General features: G+C 44.5%; 1 protein-coding gene across 3 annotated transcripts in view; it reads right to left on the reverse strand.

Moving 5' to 3' along the window:
• The window catches only part of ACAD10 (acyl-CoA dehydrogenase family member 10), a 45112-nt gene that overhangs the window by 17896 nt on the left and 7414 nt on the right, over positions 1 to 19802 (reverse strand). For all 3 annotated transcript variants that reach the window (XM_081202964.1, XM_081202966.1, XM_081202965.1), the window contains exons 3-11: positions 18826 to 18974; positions 17193 to 17387; positions 16261 to 16419; positions 15980 to 16133; positions 14338 to 14479; positions 13399 to 13467; positions 12272 to 12453; positions 10249 to 10399; positions 2489 to 2634 (exon numbers count right to left, since the gene is read on the reverse strand). In XM_081202964.1, coding sequence (XP_081059090.1) covers positions 2489 to 2634; positions 10249 to 10399; positions 12272 to 12453; positions 13399 to 13467; positions 14338 to 14479; positions 15980 to 16133; positions 16261 to 16419; positions 17193 to 17387; positions 18826 to 18974 — 1347 coding nt within the window. The remainder of the gene's footprint in view (positions 1 to 2488; positions 2635 to 10248; positions 10400 to 12271; positions 12454 to 13398; positions 13468 to 14337; positions 14480 to 15979; positions 16134 to 16260; positions 16420 to 17192; positions 17388 to 18825; positions 18975 to 19802) is intronic.

Consider the following 19802-nt stretch of genomic DNA (forward strand, 5'->3'; position numbering starts at 1 on the left):
GTGCTCACTGGAAGGACAGATCCTGAAGCTGAGGCTCCAATACTTTGGCCACCTCATGAGAAGAGAAGACTCCCTGGAAAAGACCCTGATGTTGGGAAAGATGGAGGGCACAAGGAGAAGGGGATGACAGAGGACGAGATGGTGGGACAGTGTTCTCGAAGCTACGAACATGAGTTTGACCCAACTGCGGGAGGCAGTGGAAGACAGGAGTGCCTGGCGTGCTCTGGTCCAGGGGGTCACGAAGAGTCGGACATGACTAAACGACAATAGAGTGTAAAGCAGGGGGGAGGGAGAATCTGTGGCTCTACGTGTGTTGCTGGACTCCAGCTCCCAGCAGCCACCATGGCCAACAATCAGGGATGGCAGGAGCTAGGTGCATGGCAACATCTGGAGGACCACTGGTTGCCCTAAAAACAAGCCTTTTTGCTCCCAGGCTCCATCCCTTGATGCTGACAGGGTGTCAGGTGGCTCAGGGTCTTGTTCTCCATGTTCGCCTTCCTGGCTCGGCTGCCCCTTGTCTTTTCTCCGCAAGTGAAGGGTTAGGAGCTGCAATTGGGGGAAACCGTGGTGGCACGGGGGGGGGGGAGAACCAGGCCTGCTCTGATGTTCTGAGTTCTCCCATGCAAGAGCACTCTGGGATGCTGCTGCCTGCACCACAGACTGCAAGGTGTGCGAGCGTGTGAGGGAGGGGGGCCTTTTTCAGTCAAAGGGCTACATTCCCCCATGGGTAACTTTCTGGAGGTGGGGCCAAAAGTAAAACTAGGTGAAGCAATGGATGTGACTCTTAATTTAATTTCATTTCACTTTTAATTTGTATACCGCCTTTTTATATTACTACAGGGGATGCTCGGGTTGCAAACGTGATCCGTGCGAGAAGCACATTTGCAACCTGCAGCGTTCGCAACCAGCAGCGCTGCATGTGCGCATGCGTGGGTTGCAATTCGGCATTTCTGCGCATGCGCAAAGTGCGATTTAGCACTTCTGCACATGCGCAAGCGCCAAAACCCGGAAGTAACCAGTTCCAGTACTTCCGGGTTCGGCACAGTGCGCAACCTGAAATCACGAAACCCGAAGCGTCTGTAACCCGAGGTATGACTATACACAAGGCAGTTCACAAGCTGAAGAAACAACAAATTAGACAGCAAATATCATACATGTGACAACAATCTGATACAATTACTAAAAAGTCTCATCTGTGTATTATCTGTGCATAAATTGTAGCAAGCCTTTCCTGTTTTCTGACACTTTTGTGGAAGGATTTTAATTAGAATATGTAAATTTTGTGGTGCAAAGTATTTCAGATTATACTGTGTTTTATGGTCTTACAAGGCTGACAGCTGTTTAAATGTGCTGGCTATGACATTTTAAAAATTACAACAGGCTACACTGAAGTCATGGGGATGTCAAGCGGGGTTTGTACATGATCTCTCCCTCTAGGCCAAGCAAGAGACATTGTCACCATTCAGGGGAACATTCCAAGTAAGTAAAAGCAATCAAAGAAGGCATGGAATAGGGCCTGAAGGCAACCTCGAGGACCAGGCAGAGTCACCCTTCCTCAATTTCAATGTGGCTTATGCAGGAGAATGAGCCATGACTTAGCCACTGACCTCTCTCGCCCTGACCTAGCCACTGTGATCCACGCGACGGTCACCTCCAGACTGGATTATTGTAATTCGCTCTACGTGGGGCTGCCCTTGAGACTATCGCAGAAACTCTAGCAGGTGCCGAATGCCACGGCAAGACTCCTTACGGGGTCCTCCTTGCGGGATCACATTCACCTGGTGCTATACCAGCTGCACTGGCTCCCAGTGGATTACAGGATCAGGTTTAAGGTGCTGGTTTTAACCTTTAAAGCCCTATGCGGCCTAGGACCCTCGTACCTACGGGACCGCCTCTCCTGGTATGTCCCACGGAGGACCTTACGGTCTTCAAACAAAAACATCTTGGAGGTCCCAAGCCACAGAGAGGTTAGGCTGGCCTCAATCAGAGCCAGGACTTTTTCAGCGGTGGCTCCGATCTGGTGGAACGCTCTGTCCCAAGAGACTAGGGCCCTGCGGGACTTGACATCTTTCCGCAGGGCCTGCAAGACAGAGCTGTTCCACCAGGCCTTTGGCCAAGGCACAGCCTGACCCCCTCCTTTGGCAATCCTCTCAGAACTCTAGCCCAAGGGTTGCCATTAATCTGATTTGAACTGATTTTATAATGAACTGATTTTAGAATGCTGTATTATTTTACTGTTGTTAGCCGCTCTGAGCTCGGCTTTGGCTGGGAAGGGCGGCATATAAATAAAATATTATTATTATTATTATTATTATTATTATTATTATTATTATTATTAGTTCCACCAGAACTTCTAGAAATAGTCATGCTTCCAGTTCTACGTGGGGCCAGAGACCATTTTCTACCCAGCATTCCCACCTCCTCCCCAGTTTTGTGTTATTCAAACCCACACAGATGTTGCTCCAATGACTTGATAATAAGCATGTACCTTTCAGGATACTGAAGCTGGAAGGCAGATAATACGCCAGGCAGTTGTAGGCCACATCAGAAAGAGGGTTGCCCAAGGTAGAGAGTTCCCAGTCGAGGACAGAGACCACCTCAGGCTTCTCCGGGTGGAAGATCAGGTTGTCCAGCCTATCAAAGGAAAAGGGGAGGAGATGTAGAGGAATTCTGGCAGGTGCCACCTTAAAAGCGGGGGTGTGTGGGCTCCTGTACGCTGTGCATTAAAAACCTTCTTGCAACCAGCTTCCTCTAAAGCAGCCTTTCTCTACTTGGCAAAAAGTTGTGGACTATAACTCCCCTCAGCTAGCAGGGCCAGTGGTCAGGGATTATGGGAACTGTCGTCTAATAATACGTGGAGAAAAAAAATCAAGATGAGAAAAGTTCTCAGGGGTGCCACAAAGTATTATTTAAAAACCAAACATGTTTAAAATAAAATAATAATAATAATAATAATATGCCCCCTGGCTTCTCCATAACCTCCAGAGGCCATCCTATTGGCTCCCTTGCTCTAAACAATCATGAGAAGAGACAGTCACAGAGGGAGTTGTGAATCAGGTCAGAGAGCTCCCCTTCACAGACCTCCAGCCCTAACCTTTTCCCAGGTTGCTACATATTTTGCTGAGAGAAACAGTAATCTGAACACACCTTTGCCATTTGTAACATGCCCAACAGGCACCGTTACAGGTGCCACATAACATACTTATTCCACATTTGTAAGAAATCAATCTTTTAGTGCGGCAGCACCTACACTTTGGAACTCCCTGCCTGTTGACATCAGGTAGGTGCCTTCACTGCATTCTTATTGGTGCCTACCAAAAAACACTTTTTATTTAGACCAGCCTACCCAGATATGTGGAATGTAGACACGTGTTTTAGTCTGTTTTTAGCTTATCACTAATTTTAATTATTTCTGAATGTTTTAAGCAGCTGTTTTTAACTGCTGATAATTTTATTGTTTTATTTTTTGGGGTAAACAGCTTCAAGGGATTTCCCCCCTCCTTTTCTTTACAACCAAGCGGTACATAGTATTTGTTTTATTTCATAAAATGAAAAGCAGTGGTTTTCTTTTTTTTTTCTTTTTTTAATTTTAAAAATTTACTTTATTACAAACTCATACAATTACACTTACATAAAATCAGACACATACACCTAAAGAAATTAGAAAAAAGACCGAACATAGAAAAGAACAGAAAAAAAAAAAAACAATCACATCCTTACACACATTTGACTTCCAATAACTTCAGCTTTGGGTTAAGTTTCCTACATATATCATCTGCAGTTGTTTTCATTAACCTTTCCACGTCACAGGAGTTAAACATCGTCTACTGTTAAATTATTAATTCCCAAGTTAGTCTCAAGATAAATTAAGAATTTGGACCAATCTTCTATCTTTTTAATGGGATTGTCCCGCCTAATATATTGTGTAAGTCGCGCCAACTCCAAATATTGGTATAATTTCACCCGCCACTCTCTCATTGTTGGTATTTCAGGGGATTTCCAATTCTTTGCTATTAAAATCCTTGCAGCGGTGGTTGCATACTGGAAGAAGGTCCGGTCCATTTTTTGTATTTCCTCCCCAATCATCCCTAAGAGGAAAGCTTCCGGTCTCTTGGGGAAATTATACTTCAAAATTTTCTTTAGCTCATCGTAAATTTGTCCCCAAAAGCCTTTCACTTTCTCACAGGTCCACCAGACATGGATGAAAGTCCCCACCTTCTCTCTACACCTCCAGCAGGTATTATCTACTGTTCTATACATTCTCCCTAGTCTGGCCGGAGTCAGATACCAACGATACATCATCTTATATAGATTCTCCCTTAAATCGGCACACGCAGTGAATCTCATGCCTTTCTTCCACAGAGTTTGCCATTTATCATAGCCTAGCTCATATCCTAGGTCTTTGTTCCATTTAATCATTGCCTCTTTAATCGAGTCCTCCTTATATTCACTTTCCAGCAATTGCCTATACATTTTAGACAATAATTTATTGTTACTCTCCATAATCTCTACTTGGAATCTGGATTTATTTTCTCCCATACCTATTCTCTTATGTTCCCTCCATAATGCATTAATTTGGTGTAGGTGAAACCAATCCTTGATTTTCTCTTTTAGCTCGTCCTGCTGTCTTAATTTCCACCCTTCTTCTGATTTAATTAAGAGGTCCTCATATGTCCACCTTTCACCTGTCATATTTAATTTCTTTATTTTAATAATATCCACAGGTGAAAGCCACCAGGGGGTACTTTGTTCAATCATATTTTTCTTCCTGTTCCACACTTCTAGAAGTGACCCTCTAATTATGTGATTATAAAAACCTCTATGGACTTTGTCTTTCTCCTGCCAGAGGTAAGCATGCCACCCGAATCTTAAATCAAATCCTTCTAAGTCTAATAAATCAGTATTTTTCAATATGACCCATTCTTTTATCCAGAGTAAACATGCCGCCTCATAGTAAAGCCTTAGGTTTGGTACACCAAATCCCCCTCTTTCCCTAGAGTCCATCAAATATTTAAGTTTTACCCTAGGTTTCTTATCCTGCCAAATATATTTGGTCAAGGTCCTTTGCCAGTTTTTAAAGCAAGCGGTACCTTTTATGACTGGTAAATTCTGGAACAAGAATAACAGTCTCGGGAGGATACACATCTTAATCGATGCCATCCTCCCGGTCCAAGATAAATTCAATCTACGCCAAGTGTCCATATCCTTCTTTATTTCTTTCCACAGTTTATTATAATTATCCTCTACTAAATTAATATTCTTTGGAGATAACCAAATTCCCAGATATTTCACTTTGTTTACTACTTTAATATCAACCTGTTGTTCCAACTGTGATCTCTCCTGTTCTATCAAATTTTTTGTTAATATTTTGGTTTTCCCCCTATTTAGCTTGAATCCGGATAATTTACCAAACTCCTCCAACAGTTCTACCGCTCTGCTAGCACTTTCTATAGGATTCTCCAAAGAGAGGACCAGGTCGTCAGCATAGGCTTTTAGTTTGTATTCTTTCTCTCCAATTCTTAATCCCCTAATACTCGGGGTCGCTCTTATTTTATTTGCGACTGTTTCTAACACCAAAATAAACAATAAAGGTGACAGTGGGCAACCCTGCCTTGTCCCTTTCATAATTGGGAAAAATTTGGTCAAGTTGTTATTAATGATCAGCCTAGCCTGCTGTTCTGTGTAGATCGCCCTGATAGCCTTCAGGTAGGGACCCCCTATTCCCACCTTATCTAAATTTTGTAGCAGAAATTCCCAAGAAACACAGTCGAAAGCTTTTTCTGCATCAATGAAAATAAGGGCCGCTGGGACATCTGGACTTGCTTCCAGGTACTCCATAATGTCCAATACATGCCGCACGTTTTCCCTCAATTGCCTACCTGGGAGAAATCCCACTTGATCTCTATGTATATATCTGTTTAGTAATCTTTTAAGTCTACCTGCCATGATGTCTGCAAAAACCTTATAATCACAATTTAATAATGAAATTGGCCTATAGTTTCTTAAGTCTGCCTTTTCATTTTCGGTCTTAGGAATTAATGTAATATACGCCTCCTTCCAGGAGCTAGGTATCCTCCCCTCTTGGAGGGTGTTATTTATTACCTCAGTTAATACCGGCGCTAACAGGTCTATCAGCTTCTTGTAAAATTTTGCAGGCAGACCGTCCGGGCCAGGGGACTTCCCGTTCTTCATCTTATTGATAGCGTCCCTGACCTCCTTTACAGAGACCATTTTATTTAATTGTATACAGTCTTCTTCTGTAAAAAATTTCCTTTCTTCTTGATCCAAATAGTTCTCTATTTCTGCACTACTCTCTTCTCCCTTTTCATACAGCTTTTCAAAAAAGGTGACAAACCTACTTTCGATTTCATTTGGATCTTCTATCACCCTCTCGTCTACAATAAGTTTATTAATCGCATTTTGTTTCTTTCTTTTCCTGAGCTGCCATGCAAGTAGCTTCCCCATTTTGTTGGCCGACTCGAAGTATTTCTGTCTTGTAAATTTAATTTTCTGATCTACCTCTTGGTTCAAAATAGCTGAGTATTGAGACTGCAACACCTTCACCGCTTGGTTAATCGTTTCATCTGTCGGGTTTAAGGCCAGTTTCCTTTCAAGGTCTTTCATTTGAGCCAGAATATCTTCCTTCTTTTTCTCCCTTAACTTCTTTCTATAGCAATTTTGCTGTATCAAAAAGCCCCTTAGGACTGCCTTACCGGCATCCCAAACCAGCTCTATTGGGGTGTCTCTATTCAGATTTATCACCAGGTACTCTCTCAAAGTTTTTTTGGCCATGTCCAGTACATCCTCATTCTCAAATAAATATTCGTTCATCCTCCACCTAGGTTGCCCTTTCAGTTCATTTTTAATTTCCAAAGTCAAGGGGCAGTGATCTGACAAGGTTCTGGGTAGTATCTCACATCTCCTAACTCTCCAAGCCATAGCCTTAGTCACCCATATCTGGTCGATCCTGCCCCAACTTTGGTGGGGCTCTGAGTAGTGAGTGAACTGTTTTGTGGTGGGGTTTCGGTATCTCCAGATATCGATTAGATCTAAATTTTCCACTAACTCATTGAAGGCATTAGGAAGCTTCCCCCTGTTTACATTCCTCTGATTCTCACTTCTATCCAGACTTGGTGTTGGTACCCCGTTCCAATCTCCCAATAAAATTAACTTATGAGGTTCCAATTCCAACAACAGACTTTCAAGTTTTTCAAAAAACTCTGATCTGTTTGAATTTGGTGCATACACCGACACTACATTAATTCTTTCCCCTCGAAAATTTAGTTGAACACCTAATATTCTCCCTTCCTCATCTTTACAGATTTGTGTTGGTTCCCACCTTTCTTTAACATATATCACCACTCCTCTTTTCTTATTTACATCCGAATTTACAAATTCTACTCCCAATTTTTTATTCACCAAAATATGTCTATGTCTCTTTGCAATATGAGTTTCCTGAAAACAGATTACGTCACATTTCTTATTTCTCAAAGCTTTTTGAATTTTATTCCTTTTAACTTTCTCATTCAACCCATTCACGTTCCATGATAAAATTTTTAGAGTGTCCAGTGTTGTCTTAGTTCTCCGACTACTCTACCTCAAGTCAGAGCTCGGATTAAAATCTAGCGCCTTTATTTCCTGAGAGCCCCTCCTCTTCAGCCGCCCCTTCTCCCACTGCGGCTTCCTCGTATTCATCTCCTGAGATTGACCTCCTCTCTCCTTGATTTTTGGTGCTCCCCTCCCCCTCCTCCTCCCCCTCCCGACCGATCCCTTTCGTCTCTTCCCTGTCTCGCAGCCTGTACTCTGTCCTTCCCAGCTCTCTTTCATATCTCCTCAGAAACTTATCTGTTTCCTGTATGTCCGTCAGTTTGAATTTCTTATCTTTATAAAAGAAGGTAATCCCCTCGGGAAACTCCCACCTAAATTGTATTCCATTTCTCCTTAAAGCAGCTACCACTTGTCTATAGCCCTCTCTTTTTCGTAGTAATCTAATTGGGATCTCTTTATATATAATAATGGGCCTGCCTTCTATTCTAAGTTTATTACGGTAACTCGTCCTTAGAATTAGATTTCTCATTTCTAAGGAGTTGAATATCACCAGACAGTCTCCCAAAAATTTGTTGGGTTTTAAGTGTTGTGGTCTAGACATTCTAAATACGTTATCTATTGTTAATGCTATCTCTTCTTCTTCCAAACCCAACCATTTAGAAAGTTCCTTAATCATTTTCTTTCTGATATCCTCATTTCTTTCCTCTACCACACCTCTAAATTTTAAGTGGAGCTGCTTTTGTCGCATGTCAGCCATGGCGAGGTTGTCCCAAATCTTGTCCTGTGCTTTATTTAGCTCTCCCAGCTCTTCCCTCATCCTCCCTGTTTCTTTTTTCTGCTCTCTCATTTCTTTCTGTAATTTCTTGTTGGACTCCTCAATTATCTTAGATTTTACTGACAAATCTTGAATTTTAGATGAGAGCTCTCCTACTGCTTCTTCTATTTTTTTATCAATCAGATCTTGCATATCTCCTAGCTTATTTTCTATATATGTTTCATTTTGTTTAAATTCTTCCTTTATTTTAATCCATAAGCTATCTAAGTCTTTGATCTCTTCCTGTCGCGATGTCTTTCTCTCCCCCGGGGTCCCACCCACTTTCTTAGCATCCCTCCCTTCCTTCCCCATCATTATTTATCACGCACTCCCTTTATTTGCTAATGATTTCTTCTTGTAGTCCTTTTAGTCCTATGTTCCTTCTCTTTCCCTCCTTTCCTCTCTAAGAGCGCCTGCCTAGTTGGTATATATTATAACCGATCTGGTTACATCAAATGTCCGTGCAAAACACGTGTAGACCCCCGAGAGAACGACAGTTTCACAGTATTGTCTTTAGCAGCCCTGGAGATAGGCTTAATCCAGAAGCATCAGTTAGTCTATTCCAGGCCTTGATTTCCCCTTTTACTTCTCTCAGTCCTTCCCTCGGGTCCTTTACCTGGCTTCACCTGTGCCTCACCGAGCACCCAACGACCCGGAATAGGAGGAAGGAAGGGGGGGGTAGGAGGTAAGAAAAAAGGTGGGGAGGTTATTAGAGGCGTATATCCAAAATTAGTCCTAATTAGTTCACTCCCGGCACTTCAGGATCCTCAGGAACTTCCAGCACTTTAGGAGCTTCGGACACTTTAGACACTTTACGCACTTTAGTCTCCTCACCCCCAGGGGTTACTGTCCCAATGGTGTCCCTCGTTGTAGTCCCAATTGCAGTCTAAGCTCCGACTCAAGGTGGCACCGTCCCCCTCTTCAAAGCAGTGGTTTTCAACCAGTGTGCCGTGGCACCGCAGGGTGTCTTGAATGATGGTCAGGGGAGCTGCAGGCAACACTGGCCTCCATCCCTTTTTCCTTCCCTGCCTCCTCTAATGCCCTCTGGCATCTCTGCCTCCTAAAGGTTGGCATAGCTGTTTGTTGCAGCAGCCCTGGCTACAAGCTACGCAGGCGAACGGTGCCTCTGGAGCTGGCCAGGGGGTGCTTCCCAGGCCCCTGTGGGGAGGCACATCTATCTGGGGCAGGGGAGGCAGCTCAGAGACCAGGGGTGGCGGCATCAGCAGCTGCCCAGAGGACTGCCAAGGAGAGGGCAGGAGGCTGAGGGAACAGTCCACAAGGGAGGGTGTTTTAAAAAGGGTGAAAGGCTGCCAGCTCTGCAGGCAAGGGGTGACATAACTGGGCTCCTGAGCCTCACAAGAATGCCACAGGAAGAATGAAGTTGGTCAAGGGAGCTGTGGACTGAAAAAGGTTGAAAACATATGGTTTAAAGCAGGCATAGGCAACCTCGGCCCTCCAAATGTTTTGAGACTACAATTCCTGTTATGTACTGAAGTTCTCACCCTGGGCCAGCAGGGGGATACTGAAGATAGTTCAGGTCCACATATGCAAATAAGGGATCAAAAGTGACGTTCAGTGATTGTTACAGAAAGTTGTTACAGTTACGTTGTGCTGGAGCTCTATATAAGCAGGCTGACTGAACCCTTCAGCTCAGTTCTGTTCTGACCTGTGAATAAACAAGAGCTGTTTGGAGAATCGCTGTGTCGTCTGATATGTTCACCCACAACTTAACAATTCCCATCATCCCTGACCACTGGTCCTGTTTAGCTAGGGATCATGGGAGTTGTAGTCCCAAAACATCTGGAGGGCCGAGGTTGCCTATGCCTGGTTGAAAGGGACTCCTGAAAACCGTGTTTGGAGGGGGATAGAATGCCGTTATTTGACACCTGAAATCTCCGTGCACGACAGAGAGGCCCTCGCTGGCTGGCAGGTGGGAAGGGAACCAGGCAATAAGCCTCTCCATAGCTGGGATGGTATGCGTCTCTGTGGCACGGTACTGTTTGCTCCACGTCTGGACTTGCCGCTGAACGTAGTTACCTGCAGCAGAAAGATGTCGTTAAAGATGGCAGGGGAAATTCTCGGCACTAAAAACCAAGAAAAAAACAAGTTCTATAAGATATAAAGATCTCTTGAAAAGGAAAACACCCAGGTGGCTTTCACCAATGGAAGCAAAGGCACAGAAAAAGTTGAACATGGAGAGTAAATGGTTGAAATATGCTGATTTACTGGTGGAAGATAATGAGGAATTTAAATTAAGATCATTTGATCAAATCAAAGATAAATCGAATGGATGGTTACAATATTATCAGATTAACGAATTGAATAAACTTGGTAAGAAAAAAATGGTTTCGCAACAGAAAAATCCAAATTGGAAACGGAATTGTTAGACACTAATGTTAAAAATTTCTCCAAAATGTCTAATTTGTTGTTAGAATGGCATACAAAGGACGAACAAGTTAAAGCTGTGATGATTGATTGGGCAACAGATGTTGGACACAATATAATGTTGGAAGATTGAGAAAGGCTGTGGAAGAAAGGGGTTACGTTTACTGCATGCACTGTATTAAAAAAAGTTCTGAATGTACTGAAAAAAACAAGTTCTGCAGAACCGAGCACAGAAATCATAGGGCTGTAAAATTGTAGAGTTGGAGGGGACTCTGAGGATCATCTAGTCTGACCCCCCCCCCACAATGTGGGAATATGCAGCTGTCCCATACGGGGATCGAACCTGCAACCTTGGCCACACCAGCACCATGCTCTATGAAATGGGGAACCTGTTGCCCTTAAGATGTTATCTATTACTATTGCTATCATTCTTATTTAAACTTATTAGTTGGTATTTTTTTTAATGAAAGCGACTCAATGTGCCTTACAATAAACACATACAGTGGTACCTCGGGTTACATACGCTTCAGGTTACATACCCTTCAGGTTACAGACTCCACTAACCCAGAAATAGCACCTCGGGTTAAGAACTTTACCTCAGGATGAGAACAGAAATTGTGCTCTGGTGGCGTGGCGGCAGTGGGAGGCCCCATTAGCTAAAGTGGTGCTTCAGGTTAAGAACAGTTTCAGGTAAAGAACAGACCTCCGGAACGAATTAAGTACATAACCAGAGGTACCACTGTACATTAAAACAGAGTAAAAACCTCTAAAAGACAATAATGTTTTTAAAGGCAGGCTTAAAACTTCCACCCACTCCAGGAGTGGCTCCACTCACTCAAGGAGGATAACTGAAAGCCAAAGGCCTGGAGGAAAATAAAAAATATATATTTGGGCCTGAAGATGATTGTACCAGGCAAGCATCCCTGAGGAAAGCAGCGGGGAGCCACTGTTGAAAAGGTGTGTTCTTGTGTTGCTGCTCTTGGGAGTTCTCATGGAGGAGCCACATGGAGAAGGGCATCAAATGATGGTCAGGGGGTCTTGGTGGGTTCATTTGGGGAGAGGCAGTCCTTGAGGAATTGGGGTCCTGAGTTACCTGAGGCTTTACAGTGGTACCTCAGGTTAAGTACTTAATTCGTTCCGAAGGTCCGTACTTAACCTGAAACTGTTCTTAACCTGAAGCACCACTTTAGCTAATGGGGCCTCCTGCTGCCGCTGCGATGCCGGAGCACGATTTCTGTTCTCATCCTGAAGCAAAGTTCTTAACCTGAAGCACTATTTCTGGGTTAGCGGAGTCTGTAACCTGAAGTGTATGTAACCTGAAGTGTATGTAACCTGAAGTGTATGTAACCTGAGGGACAACTGTATAGGTCAAATCCAGGGATAAGTTATCAGTCTCCAGCTCCCACCGTCCCCGACCATCGCACTGATGGGATCTGGGAGCCTAACTACATCTTGAGGGCTATCACAGTTCCACACCCTCACATTGTGAGAAAAGAAATGCCATTGCTCCAAACATTTACGCACCATGTTTCCCATAATCCTCCAGGCCGGCCGCCTTGATGTCCACACTGTGGATCTTACAGAGGACTCTGTTCATGGCGGTGTAAATCTCTGTCCGTTGGCTGGGTTCCAGTCCTGGGAGGGAGGGGTCCTTGAAGATCCGTCCGGTGCAGTAGTCCATGAGGTAAAATGGGGTGCCAATGATACTGGGGCGACACGAGGATGTTAGTGCAAGAACATCAGCAAAACTGCAGGTCCATGACCATAATAAACTGACTGATTGCTTTGAGCAGCAGCAGAAAGGGCTTTGAGAGGTGAATCTTCAATAGTGGGCGACTGAAATGCACTCTATGTGGGGCTTCCTTTGTGCTTGATTCAGAAGCTGCAGTTAGTGCAGAATACTGCAACACGATTGCTGACGCGAGTGAGACCCTTTCAGCATATAACACCTGTGCTCAGAGACCTGTACTGGTTATCAATTCTTTACTGGGCATAGCTGTCAACATTTCCCTTTGTTTAAGGGAAATACCCTTATTCCAAATAGGATTCCTCGCAAGAAAAAGGAAAAGTTGACAGCTATGTTACTGGGCCAAGTTGAAGGTGTTACTATTGATACATAAAGCCGTTAACAACTTGGGACAAGTTTACCTGCAAGATCGCCTCACCCCAAATATGCCCACATAACCACTTCAATTTGCGGAATGGGCACCGTTACAAGTGCCACATAATACCCATTCTGAATTTGTAATAAATCAATCTTTTAATGTGGCAGCATGCAAACTTTGGAACTCCCTGCCTAGTGACATCAGGCACTTCACTGCACTCTTTTTGGCGCTTGCTGAAAACCTTTCTGCTGACACAAGTCAACCCAGATAAGTGGAATGTGGACATGTATTTCCATCTTGTCTTTAGTCCATCATTGATGTTCATTATTGCTTGAATGTTTTAAGTAAGGGTTCTTACTGATAATTTTATTGTTGTTTTTTAAGCTGCTTTGGGAGGTTTTTTGTTTGTTTGTTTTTTACAATCAGCAACGTATAGAGTTTATGAGATGACTGAAAATTACACAGGCCCAGTGATTCATTCTCAAACACACACACACACACACACACACACACACACACACACACACACACACACCATAAATGCACCTTGAATCTTCACATAAGGCAAGGACTTTAGGAACTGGAACACCAGCCTCCGCAACAGCCTTCAAAACCCTGCCAGGGTAAAGGAGGCCAGAATTAACACTGGAAGAATTTGTTAGAGTGTGGTTATATTTCTTTTAAAAACCTGACTGTGACAAGTTATACAAGATACATTAACATTGTACCACTGCATTCAAAAATTAATTACCATAAGGACTGCCTGTCCCAATTCAGAACCTGCCTATAATCCAAGACCCTTGCCTGACATCTTGCTCGTGGGCGGAGCCTGTGAAATCTGTTAGCTTGACCAGCACACGAGGCAAGACCTTTGCATCTGTTGGCCCCGTGGATGTGGAACTCTCCTACTGTTAACATTTGCTTGCCTCCCTTGGAATCCTGGCATCCAAGAAGGCCTTAAACTTTTACTTTTTTTACTACTACCTTTCCTCGTGAAAGTTTAGGACAGTGGTTTAATTCAGTATTTATCACACTCTGCCTGAGCTTCTGATGCTTTTACTTCGCTTTGTGCTTCATTTTGTGAGGGCTTAGCCTCAAAAAGCAACTAATATACAAAGGGAATGAATAAACAAACTGTTAGCATTTCTGCCTCTCCCCGTCCTTTTTTGAAAAGGGTGATTCGTAGGCTGCTGCTTGAAAACTCACCAATGTGTTCAGGAATGACTGAATGGAGACCCCAAGCAGCAAAACATGAGGGGAAAATATCGTAAACCCCCAAAATTGGACATTTAAATCTGTGCAACTTATGTTAAGTGAAAGACTGCACACTTTCCAATAACACAGAACTCCTTCTGCCTGATAAATAATACTATGAAACTCAAAGGCTTGCATGCTCCTGCTTCCACCAAGTTACATGTGGCTAATCTGATATGTCAGTTTACCACTATTTTGAGCTAGAATGGAGGCAGTTGCTAGACTTTTCACCTGTACTCTCTCTCCACAGCATGAGCAGAGGGAAGGAGGGGGCCTGGCGGCTTCTTCCTCAGAACGAACTGGCGATCCCCAAACCTGACGTAGTAGGTAGGGTTGGACTGCCCGTGGCTGAACTGCCGTAGCACCAGAGGCCCTGAAAGTGGGAATGTGAGCCATTAGCGAGCGAAACTGGGTTTACTCCAAGGAGCTCACAAAGGTGTCTGTGGTCTTGCCCCCATCCATTTCATTCTCATAACAACCTACTGTGAGGTAGGCCAGGTGGAGAGTGTGGAAAAAGAGACAGGTGACTGACCCAATGCCTCCCAGAGAGCTTTGAGGCTGAGTGAAGGTTTGCCTAGATGGTAGGTGTCCCTGAAATGTAATAATACTTCTTCCTTTACCTGGATGAGGGATTGATATATTTGGGGGGGGGGTGAGTTGTACAGAAACCTCTGGCTTTGGCATGTACCCTGCTCTATAAAGATAAATGTGACCTCTGGACCTCCTCGCTGCTGGGATATGGCCCCTGGAAGCTTCCACACAAAGGTTTCTGCCTCGTGGGCTGAAAAAGGGTTCCCTACCCTGCTCTATGGACACGGGTGGCGCTGTGGGTTAAACCGCAGAGCCTAGGGCTTGCTGATCAGAAGGTCGGCAGTTCAAATCTCCATGACGGGGTGAGCTCCTGTTGTTTGGTCCCTGCTCCCGCCAACCTAGCAGTTTGAAAGCATGTCAAAGTGCAAGTAGATAAATAGGTACCGCTCCGGCGGAAAGGTAAATGGCGTTTCCATGAGCTGCTCTGGTTCACCAGAAGCAGCTTAGTCATGATGGCCACAAGACCTGGAAGCTGTACGCCGGCTCCCTCGGCCAATAAAGCGAGATGAGCGCCGCAATCCCAGAGTCGGTCACGACTGGACCTAATGGTCAGGGGTCCCTTTACCTTTACCCTGCTCTAACCACTACGCAATGCTGTGTCTCTATAGAATACAAAGTCATCTGCTGACAGAAGAGTAGTGAAGAATGTCCTGGCACTTTCAAGATCTGAATCTTTTATAGCTGGGAAGGGCTATACCCAAAGTGGGAATGTGCAAAATGCCATAATATTGGAGGGCGGGTGTCAGGCTTTGGGGCCTCGGCTTCTTCCCCCCCCCCCCTTTGGCCGTAGATAAGCAGGACAAAGTGAAAAGAGTCGCTTACCATTTAAAGAGTCTTTAATGATCACAGCAAATGAACAAAGCAGCCATTCTCGGAATGAAGGTGTTCCCAATTAAGGTTTCCACCTACTTCCCCCCTAGTCACTTCCGCCCCTTGCAACCTGATCTTGCAACCACCATGCTTTTTGTGTAGCCACCTTATCTGCCCTACGTGACCTTGGACTGATAGGCTGGACACTTTCCAGTGAGAGAGAGCCTGTTAGCTCTTTCTCTTCAAGTTCTTCTTCACTTTGCTGTTCACCCCCCAGTTCTTCCCAACTTTTGTCTTCAGAACTATGCCCTTCTGCAAACCACCGTTCCAAATCTATACTGCTCCACTGCTCCTGGGAAGCTTCAGGATCCTGGTCATGAGCAGGGGGAGGGGGAGGCTCCCACCATTCCTCATCAGAACAGTACTCCTCAGCCTGGTCTCTGACAGCAGGGAGGGGGGAAAGATTCTATACCTGGAGCCCCCAGGATGCCTTCAATGTACTTCTGGAGAGGGGCTGTGGGGATCTGCATTGCCGACCTCACGGAACATGTGTACGGAACAAACGATCTCAGGGCAAAGCCCAGGTGGCTCTCCAGCTCTTGAAGTGCTGAGTCTGGGTCATCAACCTGAGACAAAGAGGTGGATGAAGTAGCTAGCACGGGCTCCAGGAAGGAAGGGGAGCAGGTCAGTCAGGCAGACTGGTTTTACAAGTCTGGCGGTGACGGTCTTTGACATGGCCGCACCTCTGCTCACCTTGAGTGTCTTCATGCCCAGCTGGGCAGCTGCTTTTAGGTTCTGCCCAAGGTCATCCAGAAAGATGGACTCTTTGGCCTGAACGCCCAGTCTCTCCAAACACAACTTATAGATACGAAGGTCCGGCTTGCACACCCCTTCCCGGCAAGACTCAATTATCTAGAAGACAAAAGACAATAAAATATAGTGGTACCTTGGTTCCTGAACGGCTTGGTTCCTGAACAAATAGGCTCCCAAACACCATAAATCCAGAAATGTTCCAGTTTGCGAACTTTTTTGGAAGTCCAAAGTCCGTTTCAGCCGTCGGCATTGTTTCCAGGGCCAATCAGCCAATCAGAAGCCGCGCCTTGGTTTGCGAACGTTTTGGAAGTCGAACAGAGTTCCAGAATGGATGGAGTTCAGGAATGAAGGTACCATTGTAAAGTAAAAATTAGACTGGGTGAGATTTCTTGTTTCGGAGTGTTTCTTAAGTTCATTAGTCACAATGAATGGATGGTAACTGCAAATGCAGAATGGGCAGTTTCAAGCTTTTTAGCTTTCTTTACTAAATGCAGGTAAGATTAACCAATGTTCTAATTGGATCACTGTCTATAATAGGGATGGAGAGCTCGCCCACTGCAGGCCAAGTGTGGCAGCTGGGTGGAGCTGCTCACCGGTCAGTCTTCTGATTACACTATTTATTTAGTGGAATTGTATCTCACCTTTGCCTCCAAGGAGCTCAATAACCCTGTGAGGTAGGTTAGGCAATGATTGGACCAAGATCACCCAGTGAACTTCATGGCCAAGAGGGGATTTCAGCCTTGGTTTCCCAGGTCCTAGTCTGACACTCGAATCACTACGCCACACAAAACTCTCGCAGCATAATAAGATTTTTCTAATTAGAAGAGAGCCTTTAAAAAAACTGGAATCTCTGTTGCACGCTGTGAACTCACCACATCAAACTGCTGCCGGTCAAGGGGCAGAAAACTTTCTCCACTGTGCAAATAGAAATTGTTACTCAGGACGGCCGTCTTCAGGCCTTCTGCTCGGATGCACTTTATGGCTTCAGTCATAACGGGAAGCTGCTCTGACATTCCAATGCTGGTCAAATCTGCGAGGAAAGATTCCACTGGGACAGAGGAGCTTGCCTTGTGGGAAGAGATAAAAAGAGAAAGGAAAACGGTGGCTGAAACATCTTTGGGTGGAAAAGATCACGCCAAATGTTCCACACAACCCAATAATACCATGCCATATTCTACACACTGAATCATTTTTTATAGTGTGAAAGAACAAAGTTGAACCGAATGGTTGAAAATGGCTAAAGAAGAGATGGAAGAAAGAGCAGAGGGCTCCCTCCCTCTTAAAACTTCTCTGGGTGGGCTTGATCTGATCATGCTTTCTCAGCCTGGCCTACCCAACAGGGTTGTAATGAGTATGAGACTAAAACAAGCTCTTTGGAGGAAGAGATGAAATGCAAATGTGCTAAAACACTTAGGCAGTTCATGGTGGAGATGTCTCCCAATTTCTGCCTATGGATGTTTCCATTATTGTTTCAGACCCTAAATACAGTGGTACCTCGCAAGATGAATGCCTTGCAAGACGAAAAACGCACAAGACGAAAGAGTTTTCCGTTTTTTGAGTCGTTCCGCAAGACGAATTTCCCTATGGGCTTGCTTCGCAAGACGAAACGTCTTGCGAGTTCTTGCAAGTTTGTTTCCTTTTTCTTAAAGCCGCTAAGCCGTTAATAGCCGTGCTTCGCAAGACAAAAAAACCGCAAGACGAAGAGACTCGCGGAACGGATTAATTTCGTCTTGCGAGGCACCACTGTACCAAAAAAACCCTTCCCTACAGACTTTCCTGGGTGCCAATATCACCAGAGGCGACCCACTGTCCTCAGAAGCTTGGGGTGGTGGCAGCAGCCCAGGAAAGGGCATTCTCTATGGCAGTTCCTAAGCTGGGGAATTCTCTCCCCACAGAGGTACATTTGGCACATTCATGGCAAAGCTTCTAGCAGATGCTGAAGACACAGCTTCTTTGCCCTGGCTTTTGACATATGCATATTTTTAGGACTCATCTTATTTCTGTGATTATAAGTGGCTTTAAACTATTTTTAATGTTGTAGGTTAGAGTGATGGGCAGAATAATAATAATAATAATAATAATAATAATAATAATAATAATAATAATAATAATAATAGCAATATAGGAGTGGAGAACCTTTCAGCCTTCTAGGAGTTTCTGGACACTTCATACCGCAATCCCTGATCACATACTTCCTTTTCCCAGTATGTGTGGGATTGAATGTGGGTATGTATTAATATTTTTAAGGATTGTATCCAATGTATGTTTGTCTGTATATTTGTAATATGTATGTATTAATGTTGAATTATTTTAATAAAATTAATAAAATTAATTTATTTTTTTTAATATCCCTGATCACTAGCCATGTTAGCTGAACAGAGGCAGAGGCCAGCAACAGCCAGGTGGCTGCAGTTTCTCCGGCCCCTGAGATAAGGACTCTGCATGTGAGCCCTTCTACTTGGCCCTGATTCAGGTGATAGAAAACAAGCAGAAAAGCTGGCTTACGATCTCGGAGCACTGCTTTCCAAATTCATGCAGAAACTCTGCTGGCTGCAGCTCCCCTCTCATGTACCTCAGCCAAGGTCCGTCCTCCCCTCCCGATCTCAAGGCCTGCTTGATGGTGCCAGGGGGCACACGGTGCCGAACCTCCCAGTCTACATAAAGGAAGGAAGATGGGTGAGGAACCAACATTAATAATTGGGGCGGGGACATGAAAGGTTTCCTACCAGTCACCAGTGTTTCCTATAGAAAGGAATGTTGTTCCCTAATATCGGGTATACGTGTCACGTCAAGGATGACGCAGCCTGGGGAAGTCTAGAATAGAATCGTAAAATTGTGTGTCAGAGTTTGGGCTGATGCTGGAAGCTGGTGACATAGAAATGTGTCTGAAACCAAGTTGTGGCTGGTTTCCCTGGAAGCCTAATGGGTGTCAGGGAATGGGTGGGGAATGTTCCAGGGGAATGGGTGGGGATCTGTGCCACCTGTGAGGCAGGAGAAAGAGGAAGGTAGGAAAGAGGTCAGGGAGCCACAGAAGTGGAAGAGAGGGTCTTCCGTCCCCTCTCCCACTGTCTCCAAGGATGAGGAGGGGCTTAAAGTGACAGCAGCAGCTGGAGATCCCACACAGAAGTTTTCGATGCTTGTGTCAAAAAAGGTGGTTTAAACGTGCTGAAGAAGGCATGTCCGTCCTGTCCAGATCGCATACCCTCCAACATTTCTCCGATGAAAATAGGGACATCCCATTCCATAATGATAATTTTATAATTTATACCCCACACATCCTATTGGGTTGCCCCAGCCACTCTGGGTTGCTTCCAACTAATATAAAAACATAATAAAACATTAAAAAAACCTTTCCTATAAAGGATTGCATTCAGATAACTTGGGGGTCAGATAACTCCATACCCTCCAACATTTCTCCAATAGGGACGTCCTAAAAAGCGGGACATTTCAGGATCAAATCAGAAGCTGGGACAGATTCATTA

Source organism: Podarcis bocagei, assembly GCF_964188305.1.
Source record: "Podarcis bocagei genome assembly, chromosome: 7".
Lineage (NCBI taxonomy): Eukaryota > Metazoa > Chordata > Lepidosauria > Squamata > Lacertidae > Podarcis > Podarcis bocagei.